This window comes from Schistocerca piceifrons, chromosome 5 (assembly GCF_021461385.2).
Source record: "Schistocerca piceifrons isolate TAMUIC-IGC-003096 chromosome 5, iqSchPice1.1, whole genome shotgun sequence".
Classification (NCBI taxonomy): Eukaryota; Metazoa; Arthropoda; class Insecta; order Orthoptera; family Acrididae; genus Schistocerca; species Schistocerca piceifrons.
This window is the reverse complement of record NC_060142.1, coordinates 690,119,652-690,135,334: the sequence shown is the minus strand read 5'-3', so window position 1 is coordinate 690,135,334 and position 15,683 is coordinate 690,119,652. Positions and strand designations below refer to the sequence as shown.

At 39.2% G+C, this 15,683-nt stretch overlaps 1 protein-coding gene across 1 annotated transcript; it reads right to left on the bottom strand.

Annotated features, from left to right (window-relative positions):
* Positions 1–12,819: 12,819 nt before the first annotated feature.
* Positions 12,820–15,289, bottom strand: LOC124799204 (tenascin-like). The gene is made up of 2 exons (XM_047262739.1): positions 15,184–15,289; positions 12,820–13,475 (listed from the first exon to the last, which is right to left on the bottom strand). The coding sequence occupies exons 1-2, from the start codon at positions 15,287–15,289 to the stop codon at positions 12,820–12,822; spliced, it is 762 nt and encodes a 253-aa protein (XP_047118695.1).
* Between the last annotated feature and the right edge of the window lie 394 nt (positions 15,290–15,683).

The following is a 15,683-nucleotide window of genomic DNA, read 5'->3' as shown; positions in this document are numbered from 1 at the left end:
CTCAGTGCTATCGTTTCTGCTCTTTCCACCCATCTGCACAAAATTTTACAAGATATGATGTGCAAACGTGCCACTTAGGCTCACATACATGTACATGCATTTTCATTCAACCAACAACTTTTACCCCTTTTCCTACTGTCTTATCGTATTCTACTACTGAACAGGAAATTTAACAATCCTCGATGAGCTCACATACTGTATTGCAGATGACAAAATTAAATCAAACTGACTTTACAAACAAAACTAATCTATATAACGTCGTTTGCATTGATAGTACAAATTTAATATTTGAAAATTTTATTTACTTATTTTATTTACTTATTTTTTTATACTGAATTAGAATACACTTACATAACTTGATTGTAACAGGTTATTACTTCTCTTATCTCAGATGTGTTTCCTACTATCAAGCTTGTAACGCCGGAAATGCATATCCTCCTATTTCCATCTATTGATCTCTTGTACTATAAAGTTTTTCCTTATTTTCTTACCTGACGATATGACATTTATGTGTCTTTATATATTGTAATTGTTTTTATATATATATATATATATATAGTATTATTCACAAGGATATAGGTTGCAGTAGATGAAGAAACTTGCACAGGATAGAGTAGCAGGGAGAACTGCATCAAACCAGTCTCAGAACTGAAGACCACAACATCCACACACACACACACACACATATATATATATATATATATATATATATATATATATATATATATATGTGTGTGTGTGTGTGTGTGTGTGTGTGTGTGTGTCTTGTTGTTGTGGTCTTCAGTCCTGTATATTATGTGTGTGTGTGTGTGTGTGTGTGTGTGTGTGTGTGTGTGTGTGTGTGTGCGTGCGTGTGTGTGTGTGTGTGTGTGTGTGTGTGTGTGCATGTGCGTGTTGATGTTGTGGTCTTCAGTCCTGAGACTGGTTTGATGCAGCTCTCCATGCTACCCTATCGTGTGCAAGTTTCTTCATCTCCCAGTACCTACTGCAACCTACATCCTTCTGAATCTGCTTAGTGTATTCATCTCTTGGTATCCCTCTACGATTTTTACGCTGCCTTCCAATGCTAAATTTGTGATCCCTTGATGTCTCAACATGTCCTACCAACCGGTCCCTTCTTCTCGTCAAGTTGTGCCACAAACTCCTCTTCTCCCCAATTCTACTCAATACCTCCTCATTAGTTATGTGATCTACCCATCTAATCTTCAGCACTCTTCTGTACCACCACATTTCGAAAACTTCTGTCCTCTTCTTGTCCAAACTATTTATCGTCCATGTTTCACTTCCATACATGGCTACACTCCGTACAAATACTTTCAGAAACTACTTCCTGACACTTCAATCTATACTCGATGTTAACAAATTTCTCTTCTTGAGAAACGCTTTTCTTGCCATTGCCAGTCTACATTTTATATCTTTTCTACTTCGACCATCATCAGTTACTTTGCTCCCCAAATATCAAAACTCCTTTACTACTTTAAGTGTCTCATTTCCTAATCTAATTCCCTCAGCATCACCCAACTTAATTCAACTACATTCCATTGTCCTCGCTTTGCTTTTGTTGGTGTTTATCCTATATCCTCCTTTCAAAACACTATCCATTCCGTTCAACTGATTTTCCAAGTCTTTTGCTGTCTCTGACAGAATTACGATGTCATCGGCGAACCTCAAAGTTTTTATTTCTTCTCAATGGACTTTAATACCTCGTTTTTATTTCTTCTCAATGGACTTTAATACCTCCTCCGAATTTTTCTTTTGTTTCCTTCACTGCTTGCTCAATATACAGATTGAATAACGTCGGGGAGAGACTACAACCCTGTTTCACTCCCTTCCGAACAACTGCTTCCCTTTCATGTCCCTCGACTCTTATAACTACCATGTGGTTTCTGTACAAATTTGTAAATAGCCTTTCGCTCCCTGTATTTTACCCTTGCCACCTTTAGAATTTGAAAGAGAGTATTCCAGTCAACATTGTCAAAAGCTTTCTCTAAGTCTACAAATGCTAGAAACGTAGGTTTGCATTTCCTTAATCTTCCTTCTAAGATAAGTCGTAAGGTCAGTATTGCCTCACGTGTTCCAATATTTCTACGGAATCCAAACTGATCTTCCCCGAGGTCTGCTTCTACGTTTTTCCATTCGTCTGTAAAGAATTCTTGTTAGTATTTTGCAGCTGTGACTTATTAAACTGATAGTTCGGTAACTTTCACATCTGTCAACACCTGCTTTCTTTGGGATTGGAATTATTATATTCTTCTTTAAGTCTGAGGGTACTTCACCTGTCTCACACATCTTGCTCACCAGATGGTAGAGTTTTGTAAGGACTGGTTCTCCCAAGGCCGTCAGTAGTTCTAAAGGAATGTTGTCTACTCCGGGGGCCTTGTTTCGGCTCAGGTGTTTCAGTGCTCTGTCAAACTCTTCACGCAGTATCGTATCTCCCATTTCATCTTCATCTACATTCTCTTCCATTTCCATAATATTGTCCTCAAATACATCGCCCTTGTATAGACCCTCTATATACTTCTCCCACCTTTCTGCTTTCCCTTCTTTGATTAGAACTGGGTTTCCATCTGAGCTCTTGATATTCATACAAGTGGTTCTCTTTTCTCCAAAGATATCTTTAATTTTCCTGTAGGCAGTATCTAACTTACCACTAGTGAGATAAGCCTCTACATCCTTACATTTGTGCTCTAGCCATCCCTGCTTAGCCATTTTACACTTCCTGTCGATCTCATTTTTGAGACGTTTGTATTCCTTTTTGCCTGCTTCATTTACTGCGTTTTTATATATTCTCCTTTCATCAATTCAATTCAGTATCTATTCTGTTACCCAAGGATTTCTACTATCCCTCGCCTTTTTACCTAGTTGATCCTCTGCTGCCTTCACTACTTCATCCCTCAGAGCTACCCATTCTTCTTCTACGGTATTTCTTTCTCCCATTCCTGTCAATTGTTCCCTTATGCTCTCCCTTAAACTCTGTACAACCTCTGGTTTAGTCAGTTTATCCAGGTCCCATCTCCTTAAATTCCCACCTTTTTGCAGTTTCTTCAATTTTAATCGGCAGTTCATAACCAATAGATTGTGGTCAGAGTCCACATCAGCCCCTGAAAATGTCTTACAATTTAATACCTGGTTCCTAAATCTCTGTCTTACCATTATATAATCTATCTGATACGTTTTAGTATATATATATGTATGCATTTATGTCGATGTATAATTGGTTTGTTTTGTAAATATTATTTGTATTTATACGCTGGGTCTTGCCTAGGGAAAACTATGCTATCGAACGATTACATCAATAGGTCGTGTGGAGAGCCAAAGTGTTTAGGACCTTTGGTAGTGTTAACTCTGCCGGAGTCTGGCTGGAGTAGAGCGGTGGAGCAGGCGTGTTGTGTGATGCTCCAGCGAGTTGCTGCGCTTTCGGGGTTTGGCAGTATGTAATTGCGCTCGACTTGCGATGATAGTTTCTGACACGGTGTCGCGGACGGGAAGCATTAGCTGGCGCACATCAAGAGCCCGTTTCACCTGGTGACAGTGTCGGGAAGAAGGCGCGCCAACATCCAGCTTCTGCAAAAGCGACGGCCGACAATGAGTGACTGTCGCCACCTCCTCGACCGACGACTTCAAACCTTCAATCAACCAACAAGGAAGACTGGAAACACGTAAAGTTTTAGAACCGTATGGCAGACCTCAGCTTTTCAAACTGTTCTATTTGCCTCACAAAATTACAGCAACTTAGCATGAAACTTTGTTGCTCATTGTCCCAATTGCATTACCAAGCAGGGTCCCTTCCTTTTCCGGAATGAACGCGAGCGTCGTTGAAATTCAAATGCCAGCATTAAAGTAATATCATTCGATTTCACTGCTTTAATTTCAAAGTTCAGTTAAAGTATTCATAGCTGGCTACAATATTTAGATTACAGAAGCACAAATTAAGAATGCGAGTTTTGTTAGCATATTTTAGCTTACCTGTGACTGCAGCTCAGCTTGGTACGTACTAAATTTTACTATTGTTAATTGTTCAGAGTCATTTAATTCAAGTTCAAAGTTAAATCTCTTATTTCTAAATTGCGTAGATTCAAGTAGCTTTTGAAATAATTGTTGAGGTAGCCCAAGACTAACCTTATTTTATTGAATTTCGTAGTGCTTCGGAAACAAAGCTCACTACTAATTTCAATCACTAAATTAACTTTCAATTTTCCGGTTTTATTAATTATTTTGCTAAATTAAGTCAGAGTGTAGCGAAATTTATTACTTCTGACAAACATTCAGTTTTCACACAACACGTGTTAACCTTCAGTTGCCACACTTTTAGTGCTAATTATATGTGAAATAACCTTTCTTTTTCAGTTACTATAGTAGTTGTCCTTAGGACAGGCGACAGTAATTTCCCCCAAATCTCAAATATCTAACAACTCCAGTTAATTGTTAACGTAACGAGTGCACATTTACTTTCTTTATTAAATTTACCCTTTTTCAAAATTAATTTCCACCAGTTTCATTTGCATTTTTCTTTTCATTTAGATGTAACCCTTCCTCCCTCTTTACTGACAGATTAACTTTGGTGACAATTGCTTTTCCCAAATTTCCATTAGGTACACGAGGTTTAATTTTTCACTGTCATTAAGGTCGATAAGTGAGGGTTAGGTTACAAGCTCACACTCTTCCACTCACAATTTCATAGAGTTATTGTTGAGTGGTTATTCTCTACTAGTATTGTTAATCATGCTGAAGCAGATTACTTTATTAATCATGTACTTTGGCTATTTTAAAGATCATACATGCAGCTTATTTTTAGGTTTTGTATATTAATTTATCCAACATTTATGTATTACCCCTTCGTGATGCGCTAGAGTTAGCCCTAACCTCTGATACATCAGGTTTCGATACGCTCATACTACCTGTTTTCCTTTCATCTGTCTGCTGCTCTGTCTGCTGTATTTACGAGGGTTATTCGGAAAGTAAGGAACTACCGGTCGCGAAATGGAAAATACAGTGAAAATCTGATGAAGCTTTACACAGATGCGTTGGGCACTGTGTCTAGTCGATCGTATCATTTCGCTCATTTCAGTTCTGAGCAGATGGCTATAAATGAGCGTCTCCCGCCAAGTATGAGGGTCTGGCGAAAGATTTCGCCTGAAGCTATGCAATCCGCATAACATAACTTTCATGCGGTTCGTTCGACATGACAATTCTCAAAACACACTGCAGGGGCAATGGATACTCCTGCAGCGTTTCCTTGGGAAGTGTTTGATCACCCACAATACAGCCTCTAATTGGCTATCCCTGTGGTTCATCTCTGCTCAAATGAACCGCTGGCTATGAATACAAATTTTGTCACAGACAATGAGCTGCAGTCCAGAGTAGAAAATTGTCGAAAAGCACTGGTCGCTGTCTTCCATAACGAGGGAATTGAAAAGTTGGTACAACGCTACGACAGATGTCTGAGTCTGAGCGGCGACTGTGTAGAGAAGCAGCTGGAAGGCTGTAACGTTGTTGCTTTAATTTGCTATGAGAGCGGTACTGATAGACAATAAAAGCGGTTTAAAAGTTGTGAGCTGTCTGGGGAAGTTAACCTTGCATTACTGCGCAAGTGTTTCACCAGGTATCCAGTCTAGCTTACCAAATTCCCAACCAGACTAACATTAATTATAATCTTTTAATAGTCATACGTCAACCGGTGATATGTAGATATAAAAGAGAACTTAAATAAAAAGAAATAAATCAGTTTATATTTGGAAATATATTTTAACATTGATCATTGAAATTTCAGCATATTAAACTTGAGTCGTAACTAAGCTGGTGCCTTATTTAGGATTGTGAAAATGTGAGATTGTAATCTTATGGAACACATCAAATATGGAGCCAAGATTGGGAGACTGCATACAACACTGCATTCATAAAATAACACACGAAGAACGTTGAAACATATGCAAGAGGAAATTAACCACAACCAACCGATTCAATTTTCACCCAAAGAAGTTACGTTCGTAGCACAATCCTGTCCGTCATGTAATTACCACACACTGGTGTACTAAATTCATACTAACTCTCTGTGAAATCTTCCCGAAAAGAATAGCTAAGGGCTACTTTGATGATTACACCACATGCTTCACGTGGTCAACTTGGTTTACACAAAGAGTGTAACTCCACAATAATTTTGATAATTAAAATAAATTAGATCGAAAAGCAATTTACAAAAGAAAAACCTCGAACTGGTTACTAACGTCTTACTATTAACCTGATGGGTCAAACAATTGTATAAGCACGTGGTACTGCTCTCACAAAGTACACCCCACGTAGGCTGAACATAAAGAAAAGTTGCTATATTGAAAAATATCGTCAAGACGAGACGTTATAATCTCAAGAACATTCGCATTTAAGATTGATGATCTTAGTTAGAGTTACTGATCAACACGTGGTTCCACTTTACTCACAAAGTAGTGACAAAGCAACTACTGGAAGATATTCTGAATTGTACACTCGAATCACACTGCGTTGCAATTTAAGATAACATTAGATACTTTAGAGCTAAACTTGAAATAAAGGTGATTAAATTTTCAGTTAGGCTGAACTTAGGAAATCCATTGTCCTACGGACTTACCAGAGATGTGCTTAGCCGGAGATCTTACCACTTCAGACGCTCGCCACGGACCGACTGCCTTGGTCCCTTCCTGAGGGTGGCTCACAAATACAAACGGAAGTGGCCAGAGAGGCAGCTTCCTATACCAACATGACAAGGGACGGACAGGACCATACTAAGGATAGAAACCTCTTTGCTTTTAGAAAGCGTAGCTACCTGTTCCGACGTTGGTCCTACTGTTCTCTAGCAGACAGGCTTGTCTGCTACCATCCAGCATGCAACTAGAAATACATTTGTTCATTCATCCTCTCACACAGAAGGGAAGGGGGATGACAGTATCTTATCATATACAATATATAAAAGAAAGTGGATGTAGGTTCCGTATGAGACTGTGTGACATGAATTACATATAAACTGTGTTTTAAAGTGTAGTAGTGTGACAGATCGTTCTTGTTTATGTGTAAAAGTAACACGTTTCACTGCTCAGTCTCCTCTCAGATAGTCAGAAACACCACAGTAAATTTAGAAGAGGAATTTATGCCGTAAATGGCCACAGATTTAAGAAATTAACATGAAAGGAATCCAACAGAGACCTTTCAATGTGTAGCTGGCCGTTGCAAATTCTCACAGTGATTTCCATTTCGCGACCTACCATTCCGTACTTTCCGAATAGCCCTCGTACATCTTAACGTCCACCTCAGTAGTCCTCATAGTCATATTTCTTCCTTGCCTGAATTCACGTAAAGGTTCTCTTCTTCTGCTACTTTCTTCACCTTTACGTCACCAATTACCTCTCCGTCCATGAAACATATAACGTTGTACGGCTTTCCATTACTTCACTCGTGACGTTCGGTCGGTGCCACCATTGATATCTAAGCTATACACACATCACGCCTTACACTTTAATCTACAGAAAAACTTTATTTAAAAGCGCTAGTCGTTACCTTACCCCTATGTTCCTAGTGTGTTTAACTCTGATCTTTTGATACTTGACTGGCATTTAATCGACATCAGCTTAAATTTTACTTTTATTTTGTTAAAACTTTTGTACATTCCTGATATTTGCCTACATTCATTAGATGTTTGCTGTTTCCTCCTTCCTTTCTGGGTGCCTTATTACTTGCATCGAATTCCACATTCTCCTGTCGAAGACGTCTCTGAAAAACTCTTAAATGCATCCCACAAAAAATTTTATCTTCGGGTGCTATCAGTATACAAGAATATGCATCGCCAGTTTCAATTCGCTCTGCTCTATCTTCTGTCTAATGTCCCGCTGTGATTTTAACTACGAACGCTTCGTTTCCTCTACTTACACTGAAGGTGAAAAATTACTTGCAAACACTGTATTCCCATTATGGGTTCTGGCACTTCTCCTAACTGGGTTTGTGCGGCCACATAGCTCACTGGCGTGGACGGTACAAACTCAAATAAAGGTCAACGCGTATCCAGGCGCAGACGGTGGTCAACACATCCTCTCGATGCGTACGATAATTTCCATGCATGGTCAGCACATTCGTTCATGCAGACAATCAGAATTCCCTTCTTCTCTCTCTAAACCATCATCGGTGCAATACATATAAATGCAATTCTTTAGAACAGAGTACTAACGATAACTTTTATCTTGCTCTAGTGGTTCTACTACCCATCTGCAGCCTATTTTTTATCATCATGGACCTATGTCGTGGCATAGGATTCATCATACTTTACTCTCAATTATTTTTGCACAAGAAACTCGTAACATGTATGCTTTTCCCCTTACATACTATTCTCTATAATACATATTAGACTACGTTCACCGACACAGTTTTCAATATATCACATGCCTCCTATCGCCTCACGTAATTCTTTCCAAGCTAGCTACTAATTGACAACGTCCTTCTCCACTTAATACAAGTAACAAAAGTAATCTAAGAAAACGCTTGACCTCGAAAAATTAAACTGCTGCGGGCTGTCAAATTGAAAAAATGGAAATGAGCGTACGGCATTTTGGATCGGGAGTCCCCCATTCGGGAAAGTTCGGCCGCCGAGGGCAAGTACTTATTGCATTCGACGCCACATTGGGTGACTTGCGCGTCGGATATGGGGGTGAAATGATGATGGCAACACAACACCCAGACCCTGAGCGGAGAAAATCTCTTTCCCCAGCCGGGAATCGAACCCGGGCGCCTTGGCGTGATAGTCAGCCGCGCTGACCACTCAGCTAACGGGGTCTGACTGTCAATTAGAAATATGTAATGATGTGATGTGGTGATAGCCCTCAACTACGTACCCACCGACTCAGAGATGAATATTAAAAGTTTTGGTTGGTTTCATTGTCTGGGGGATGGGACACGTAGCTGTCACATTACAAGCCAAATACTGCTGAGTCTACAGTATACAATATGAATATGCACATGAATCGAATGGTCGAAGGTTACCATCACGCGGCAATTGCGAATTTTGAACGTGACATACACATTTATAAATGAAAGATTGCAATTAAATAAAATCTGCAGATACTATTTTAACAACTTTAAATGATGAGTACGATAACAGAAGTACTTTTGAGAACGCTGTATATTTCTGAAAAACACTTATTGGTGTCGATGGTGCAGCAATTAAATAAAATATATTGGTGTCGATGGTCCAACAATTAAATAAAATATAAGTTGAATAACAGGGAAACAATAGACTCCTACTGCACATAATTAGTTATGAAGGAGAATGTAGCTCGGTAGATATTCATTTATAAACGCATACTACGTCTTCACTGTAAAACCATGGAAATCTCACAAGTGCACAAGTCGGCACTCCAAAGTATTTCTATCTCTAGCGACCACTCAGCTAACGGGGTCTGACTGTCAATTAGAAATATGTGATGATGTGATGTGGTGATAGCCCTCAACTACGTACCCACCGACTCAGAGATGAATATTAAAAGTTTTGGTTGGTTTCATTGTCTGGGGGATGGGACACGTAGCTGTCACATTACAAGCCAAATACTGCTGAGTCTACAGTATACAATATGAATATGCACATGAATCGAATGGTCGAAGGTTACCATCACGCGGCAATTGCGAATTTTGAACGTGACATACACATTTATAAATGAAAGATTGCAATTAAATAAAATCTGCAGATACTATTTTAACAACTTTAAATGATGAGTACGATAATAGAAGTACTTTTGAGAACGCTGTATATTTCTGAAAAACACTTATTGGTGTCGATGGTGCAGCAATTAAATAAAATATATTGGTGTCGATGGTCCAACAATTAAATAAAATATAAGTTGAATAACAGGGAAACAATAGACTCCTACTGCACATAATTAGTTATGAAGGAGAATGTAGCTCGTGAGATATTCATTTATAAACGCATACTACGTCTTCACTGTAAAACCATGGAAATCTCACAAGTGCACAAGTCGGCACTCCAAAGTATTTCTATCTCTAGCGACCACTCAGCTAACGGGGTCTGACTGTCAATTAGAAATATGTGATGATGTGATGTGGTGATAGCCCTCAACTACGTACCCACCGACTCAGAGATGAATATTAAAAGTTTTGGTTGGTTTCATTGTCTGGGGGATGGGACACGTAGCTGTCACATTACAAGCCAAATACTGCTGAGTCTACAGTATACAATATGAATATGCACATGAATCGAATGGTCGAAGGTTACCATCACGCGGCAATTGCGAATTTTGAACGTGACATACACATTTATAAATGAAAGATTGCAATTAAATAAAATCTGCAGATACTATTTTAACAACTTTAAATGATGAGTACGATAATAGAAGTACTTTTGAGAACGCTGTATATTTCTGAAAAACACTTATTGGTGTCGATGGTGCAGCAATTAAATAAAATATATTGGTGTCGATGGTCCAACAATTAAATAAAATATAAGTTGAATAACAGGGAAACAATAGACTCCTACTGCACATAATTAGTTATGAAGGAGAATGTAGCTCGTGAGATATTCATTTATAAACGCATACTACGTCTTCACTGTAAAACCATGGAAATCTCACAAGTGCACAAGTCGGCACTCCAAAGTATTTCTATCTCTAGCGACCACTCAGCTAACGGGGTCTGACTGTCAATTAGAAATATGTGATGATGTGATGTGGTGATAGCCCTCAACTACGTACCCACCGACTCAGAGATGAATATTAAAAGTTTTGGTTGGTTTCATTGTCTGGGGGATGGGACACGTAGCTGTCACATTACAAGCCAAATACTGCTGAGTCTACAGTATACAATATGAATATGCACATGAATCGAATGGTCGAAGGTTACCATCACGCGGCAATTGCGAATTTTGAACGTGACATACACATTTATAAATGAAAGATTGCAATTAAATAAAATCTGCAGATACTATTTTAACAACTTTAAATGATGAGTACGATAATAGAAGTACTTTTGAGAACGCTGTATATTTCTGAAAAACACTTATTGGTGTCGATGGTGCAGCAATTAAATAAAATATATTGGTGTCGATGGTCCAACAATTAAATAAAATATAAGTTGAATAACAGGGAAACAATAGACTCCTACTGCACATAATTAGTTATGAAGGAGAATGTAGCTCGTGAGATATTCATTTATAAACGCATACTACGTCTTCACTGTAAAACCATGGAAATCTCACAAGTGCACAAGTCGGCACTCCAAAGTATTTCTATCTCTAGCGACCACTCAGCTAACGGGGTCTGACTGTCAATTAGAAATATGTGATGATGTGATGTGGTGATAGCCCTCAACTACGTACCCACCGACTCAGAGATGAATATTAAAAGTTTTGGTTGGTTTCATTGTCTGGGGGATGGGACACGTAGCTGTCACATTACAAGCCAAATACTGCTGAGTCTACAGTATACAATATGAATATGCACATGAATCGAATGGTCGAAGGTTACCATCACGCGGCAATTGCGAATTTTGAACGTGACATACACATTTATAAATGAAAGATTGCAATTAAATAAAATCTGCAGATACTATTTTAACAACTTTAAATGATGAGTACGATAATAGAAGTACTTTTGAGAACGCTGTATATTTCTGAAAAACACTTATTGGTGTCGATGGTGCAGCAATTAAATAAAATATATTTGTGTCGATGGTCCAACAATTAAATAAAATATAAGTTGAATAACAGGGAAACAATAGACTCCTACTGCACATAATTAGTTATGAAGGAGAATGTAGCTCGTGAGATATTCATTTATAAACGCATACTACGTCTTCACTGTAGAAACCATGGAAATCTCACAAGTGCACAAGTCGGCACTCCAAAGTATTTCTATCTCTAGCGACCATGGGCAAAACGCTCGACTCTCTTAGTCTGTCCCTCAACCGCGCGCCCGTCGCGGCGTCGCGTCCAGCCTCGCTGTGTCCTGTACGACTCTCCCTAGCACTGCACTTTTCCCAACTGCCTCTCGTGTCCTCTCTTGTACTCCATGCTCCTACCCCACTTCCACAATATCTCTCCATTAACGAATGCTGTGGTTAACTTGAGCGCTCCTGCCATGTCTTCAGGCCAACGCACACTCACAAACATATTAAAACACATTCGAAATACTGGATTTACATTTAAATAACTTGAAATTAAATAAATATTCCTATAGCTGGACCATAAACACGCTCTAACACACATCATTAAATACATAACCAAATTAAATAAACTTATATCAAAGGAATATCAAGCAGAAGTAGGGCAGTAGCCTAATGTCTCTGTGCTTTCTGAAACACAGTAAATATTTGAACAATTTCTTCATGAATAGCATATATCGGATATAAACAAATACATAGATGAATAAATATATTTGTAAGCATACTGCAACCGTTTTGTCGTGTAACTGTGGAGTACTTATGGCCTGACGCGATCGATAGTAGTCGGGCAGTTTGACCTCCAATAACTCATGTACTATTCAAGTTACTTGCCTGTAATTCATACCAATTTAGGTTTACACTAATAGCTTTCTAAAGACATGTCGATCGACAAAATCGGAGGAACCGTTTAGATTTTGGAAATTCGTTGCTGGGTGTAACTTGTATAATTTAAAGTCAGATACTAAACTTTAAACTAACAAAGATATTGAACATCTGATTACACCATCAGAATCGTTGTGCAAATAATGGTAATGTACATGTTTCTTTTTGAGGTATCATGATTCATCTGGCTACTGTTAATTTCTATACGAACTGTGAAATGTCTGCCATTAAGGTTTCACGATGTCCGCCATCTTAGGCACTCCCGGCATATGTCCGTCCTTCATCAACACAGTGTCCTTCATCAACACAGCGTCCTTTATCAACACAGCGTCCTTCATCAACACAGCGTCCTTCATCAACACAGCGTCCTTCATCAACACAGCGTCCTTCATCAACACAGCGTCCTTCATCAACACAGCGTCCTTCATCAACACAGAGTCCTTCATCAACACAGCGTCCTTCATCAACACAGCGTCCTTCATCAACACAGCGTCCTTCATCAACACAGCGTCCTTCATCAACACAGCGTCCTTCATCAACACAGCGTCCTTCATCAACACAGAGTCCTTCATCAACACAGCGTCCTTCATCAATACATCGTCCTTCATCAACACAGCGTCCTTCATCAACACAGCGTCCTTCATCAACACAGCGTCCTTCATCAACACAGAGTCCTTTATCAACACAGCGTCCTTCATCAACACAGTGTCCTTCATCAACACAGCGTCCTTCATCAACACAGCGTCCTTCATCAACACAGCGTCCTTCATCAACACAGCGTCCTTCATCAACACAGCGTCCTTCATCAACACAGTGTCCTTCATCAACACAGCGTCCTTTATCAACACAGCGTCCTTCATCAACACAGCGTCCTTCATCAACACAGCGTCCTTCATCAACACAGCGTCCTTCATCAACACAGCATCACCATGGAATTCCGAGCCACACGGCTGGACCACGCGCTCCGGCTACCCCTCCTGCTCAACTAACGTTTGGCACCATGTGGTTGCTGCAGGGCTGCAACCTGCCGAGAGGTCCTTGCATGGCCACGCCAACTCCGAACTTAGAATATTTCCAGGGCGCCACAACTCGCCCATTACCTCAGACTACACAACCTGAAAAATGCAATCGTATCCATTCGTCTATTTTTACTAAAAAATTCAGTTAATATATCCGTATATTCTCTTTATTGAATTCCAAAAATTATCCGACTATCAAGATGTTCTGCCTCATCTCACACTCTCTTCACCCACTCGAGATATGACATAAGATTAAAGCATGTGGTGTTGGGCATAGGATTAACCAGTCATAGCAGGTTTTAATTCAGCCACATTCTGGTGTGTGATTTTCTTCACTCGCAATGGTCTGAAAGAATTTCTGGCATTGCTTTTTCTGTTTATTCGAGAGATTACGTGCTCACATTAGAACCTTGCCCTTCTGTATCTACACTTATATGATCCGAATACAAAAGTCTTATCACTTGGGGAATGCAATTACACAACCAAGTTAACACACAAGAAATACTGAGGCCGTCCAATCAACCAGTAAACAAATGTATAAGCTGGAATAGTAAATACTGTACTTTCTACAAAATAAATGAGCATCAAAAACCATAGTTCAGATACACGTCCTGACGCCGAATCCTATCCTGGACCCAATAGAAACCTAACACTTGAATTTCTCTTTTCTTCAATTCCATTCCAAAACTCTTTACTGTGATAGCGCATGAATTAGAATATGTCACAGTATCTCTCGAATACTTTCCTCATTGAATTCGATAATATCTAAACATCAGAAAGCTCTACTCCGTCCAGTCCTAACATTATAAATCAAATGTATCCATTTTCAGCTGGCATCATAAGTAGAAACATTCTAATCTTCATAAAAGACATGACATGATCTGAAGCGTTAATTCTTTGTGCTACAAGAAACACAAAACCAAATAAATTCTCAACACTGTGAGCTCACTCCTCACCGAAATTTGTTCCTCTACCTCTTCGTGAACAGCTATTAACTCCACCAAATACTATTGTCTGGTTGGTACTGTGCCATTTGAATTCTTTTCGACCTTGTTAAGCAAGGCAGTAGATCCAGCCACAGCATCTGCTACCACCTCTTGCACCTCAACATTTTCCCAAATCTTGCTTACAGTTTCCTGTTCTGGCACGACAACTAATCTATCCTCTCTTTAAGACTGTTCTTCCTCAACAACGTTACGCCGCATTACCTTATTGTTCCCTATAGCTTTCTTTACCCTCCCTGTACTCTCTTCCCTCCAGTCGAGCGAGTTTTGTATTTAACGCAGATGTCATGTCACTAAACGTGGGATGGAATGATTCCATTGCGCCTTTGTTTTCCACAGTTATGAAATCAAACTGGCCACCACGTCGTCAGATTCATTGTTAAACTTCTCTAGTCTTTCCTCAATTGTTTGGATTTATATTTAATTCCTTGGTCTCTTTCACTAATCGTTTCTCCAGCATCTCCTCCCTTTCATCATCTTGATTATCCTTTTCCTCATTTTACCTACAGTATTACTGCGATTTCTGACCACGAAATCATATAATTAAGTTCCTCCATACCTGTCTCGTCGCCCTCATTGCTATCATTTCCTACGAGACAATGTTGAGCATTTCTCGACGCCTTCTCTGTCAGAAAATGCTTGTCTTGATCGTTCGTCCATCACTAAATCCTTCATGCTATCATCTGCTTCTGCATGCATGGGTGTTGTTACACTCTTCTATCTACCTGAACTCGATTCTGATTACTAGCCAACATTCGCACTAAATACATTTAATTTGCCGCTGAAACCTATCGATCTCTCCGACGTCTCGAAATTAAAAACTCTCACAAACTCGACCAAACCAACAGGTTGAAAATGGAAACCAAATTAGCAGACGTGGCGCAGCTTTATGCAAAACACGCAGAATGCTCCCAGGTATTAATCAAAAATAATCCTGAACTTTCTCTCTACTTTACCCAATTCAGTGTCTATCTCAATAATTTACCGCTTCCACGCGATCAAAATTTTTCTGACTACACACACAAACAAACAAAAAAAAAAAAAAAAAAAAAAACAAAAACAAAAAAAAAAAAAATAAAATAAAATTCCAGAT

What these genes read in the sequence shown, in the direction of transcription:
- LOC124799204 (XM_047262739.1), bottom strand. Translation starts at nt 15,289, where the DNA reads ATGCATGCAGAAGCAGATGATAGCATGAAGGATTTAGTGATGGACGAA. An exon ending in GAAATGCTCAACATTGTCTC is followed by an intron (nt 13,476 to 15,183) that starts GTAGGAAATGAT and finishes GTGTTGATGAAG; the next exon opens with GACGCTGTGTTGATGAAGGA.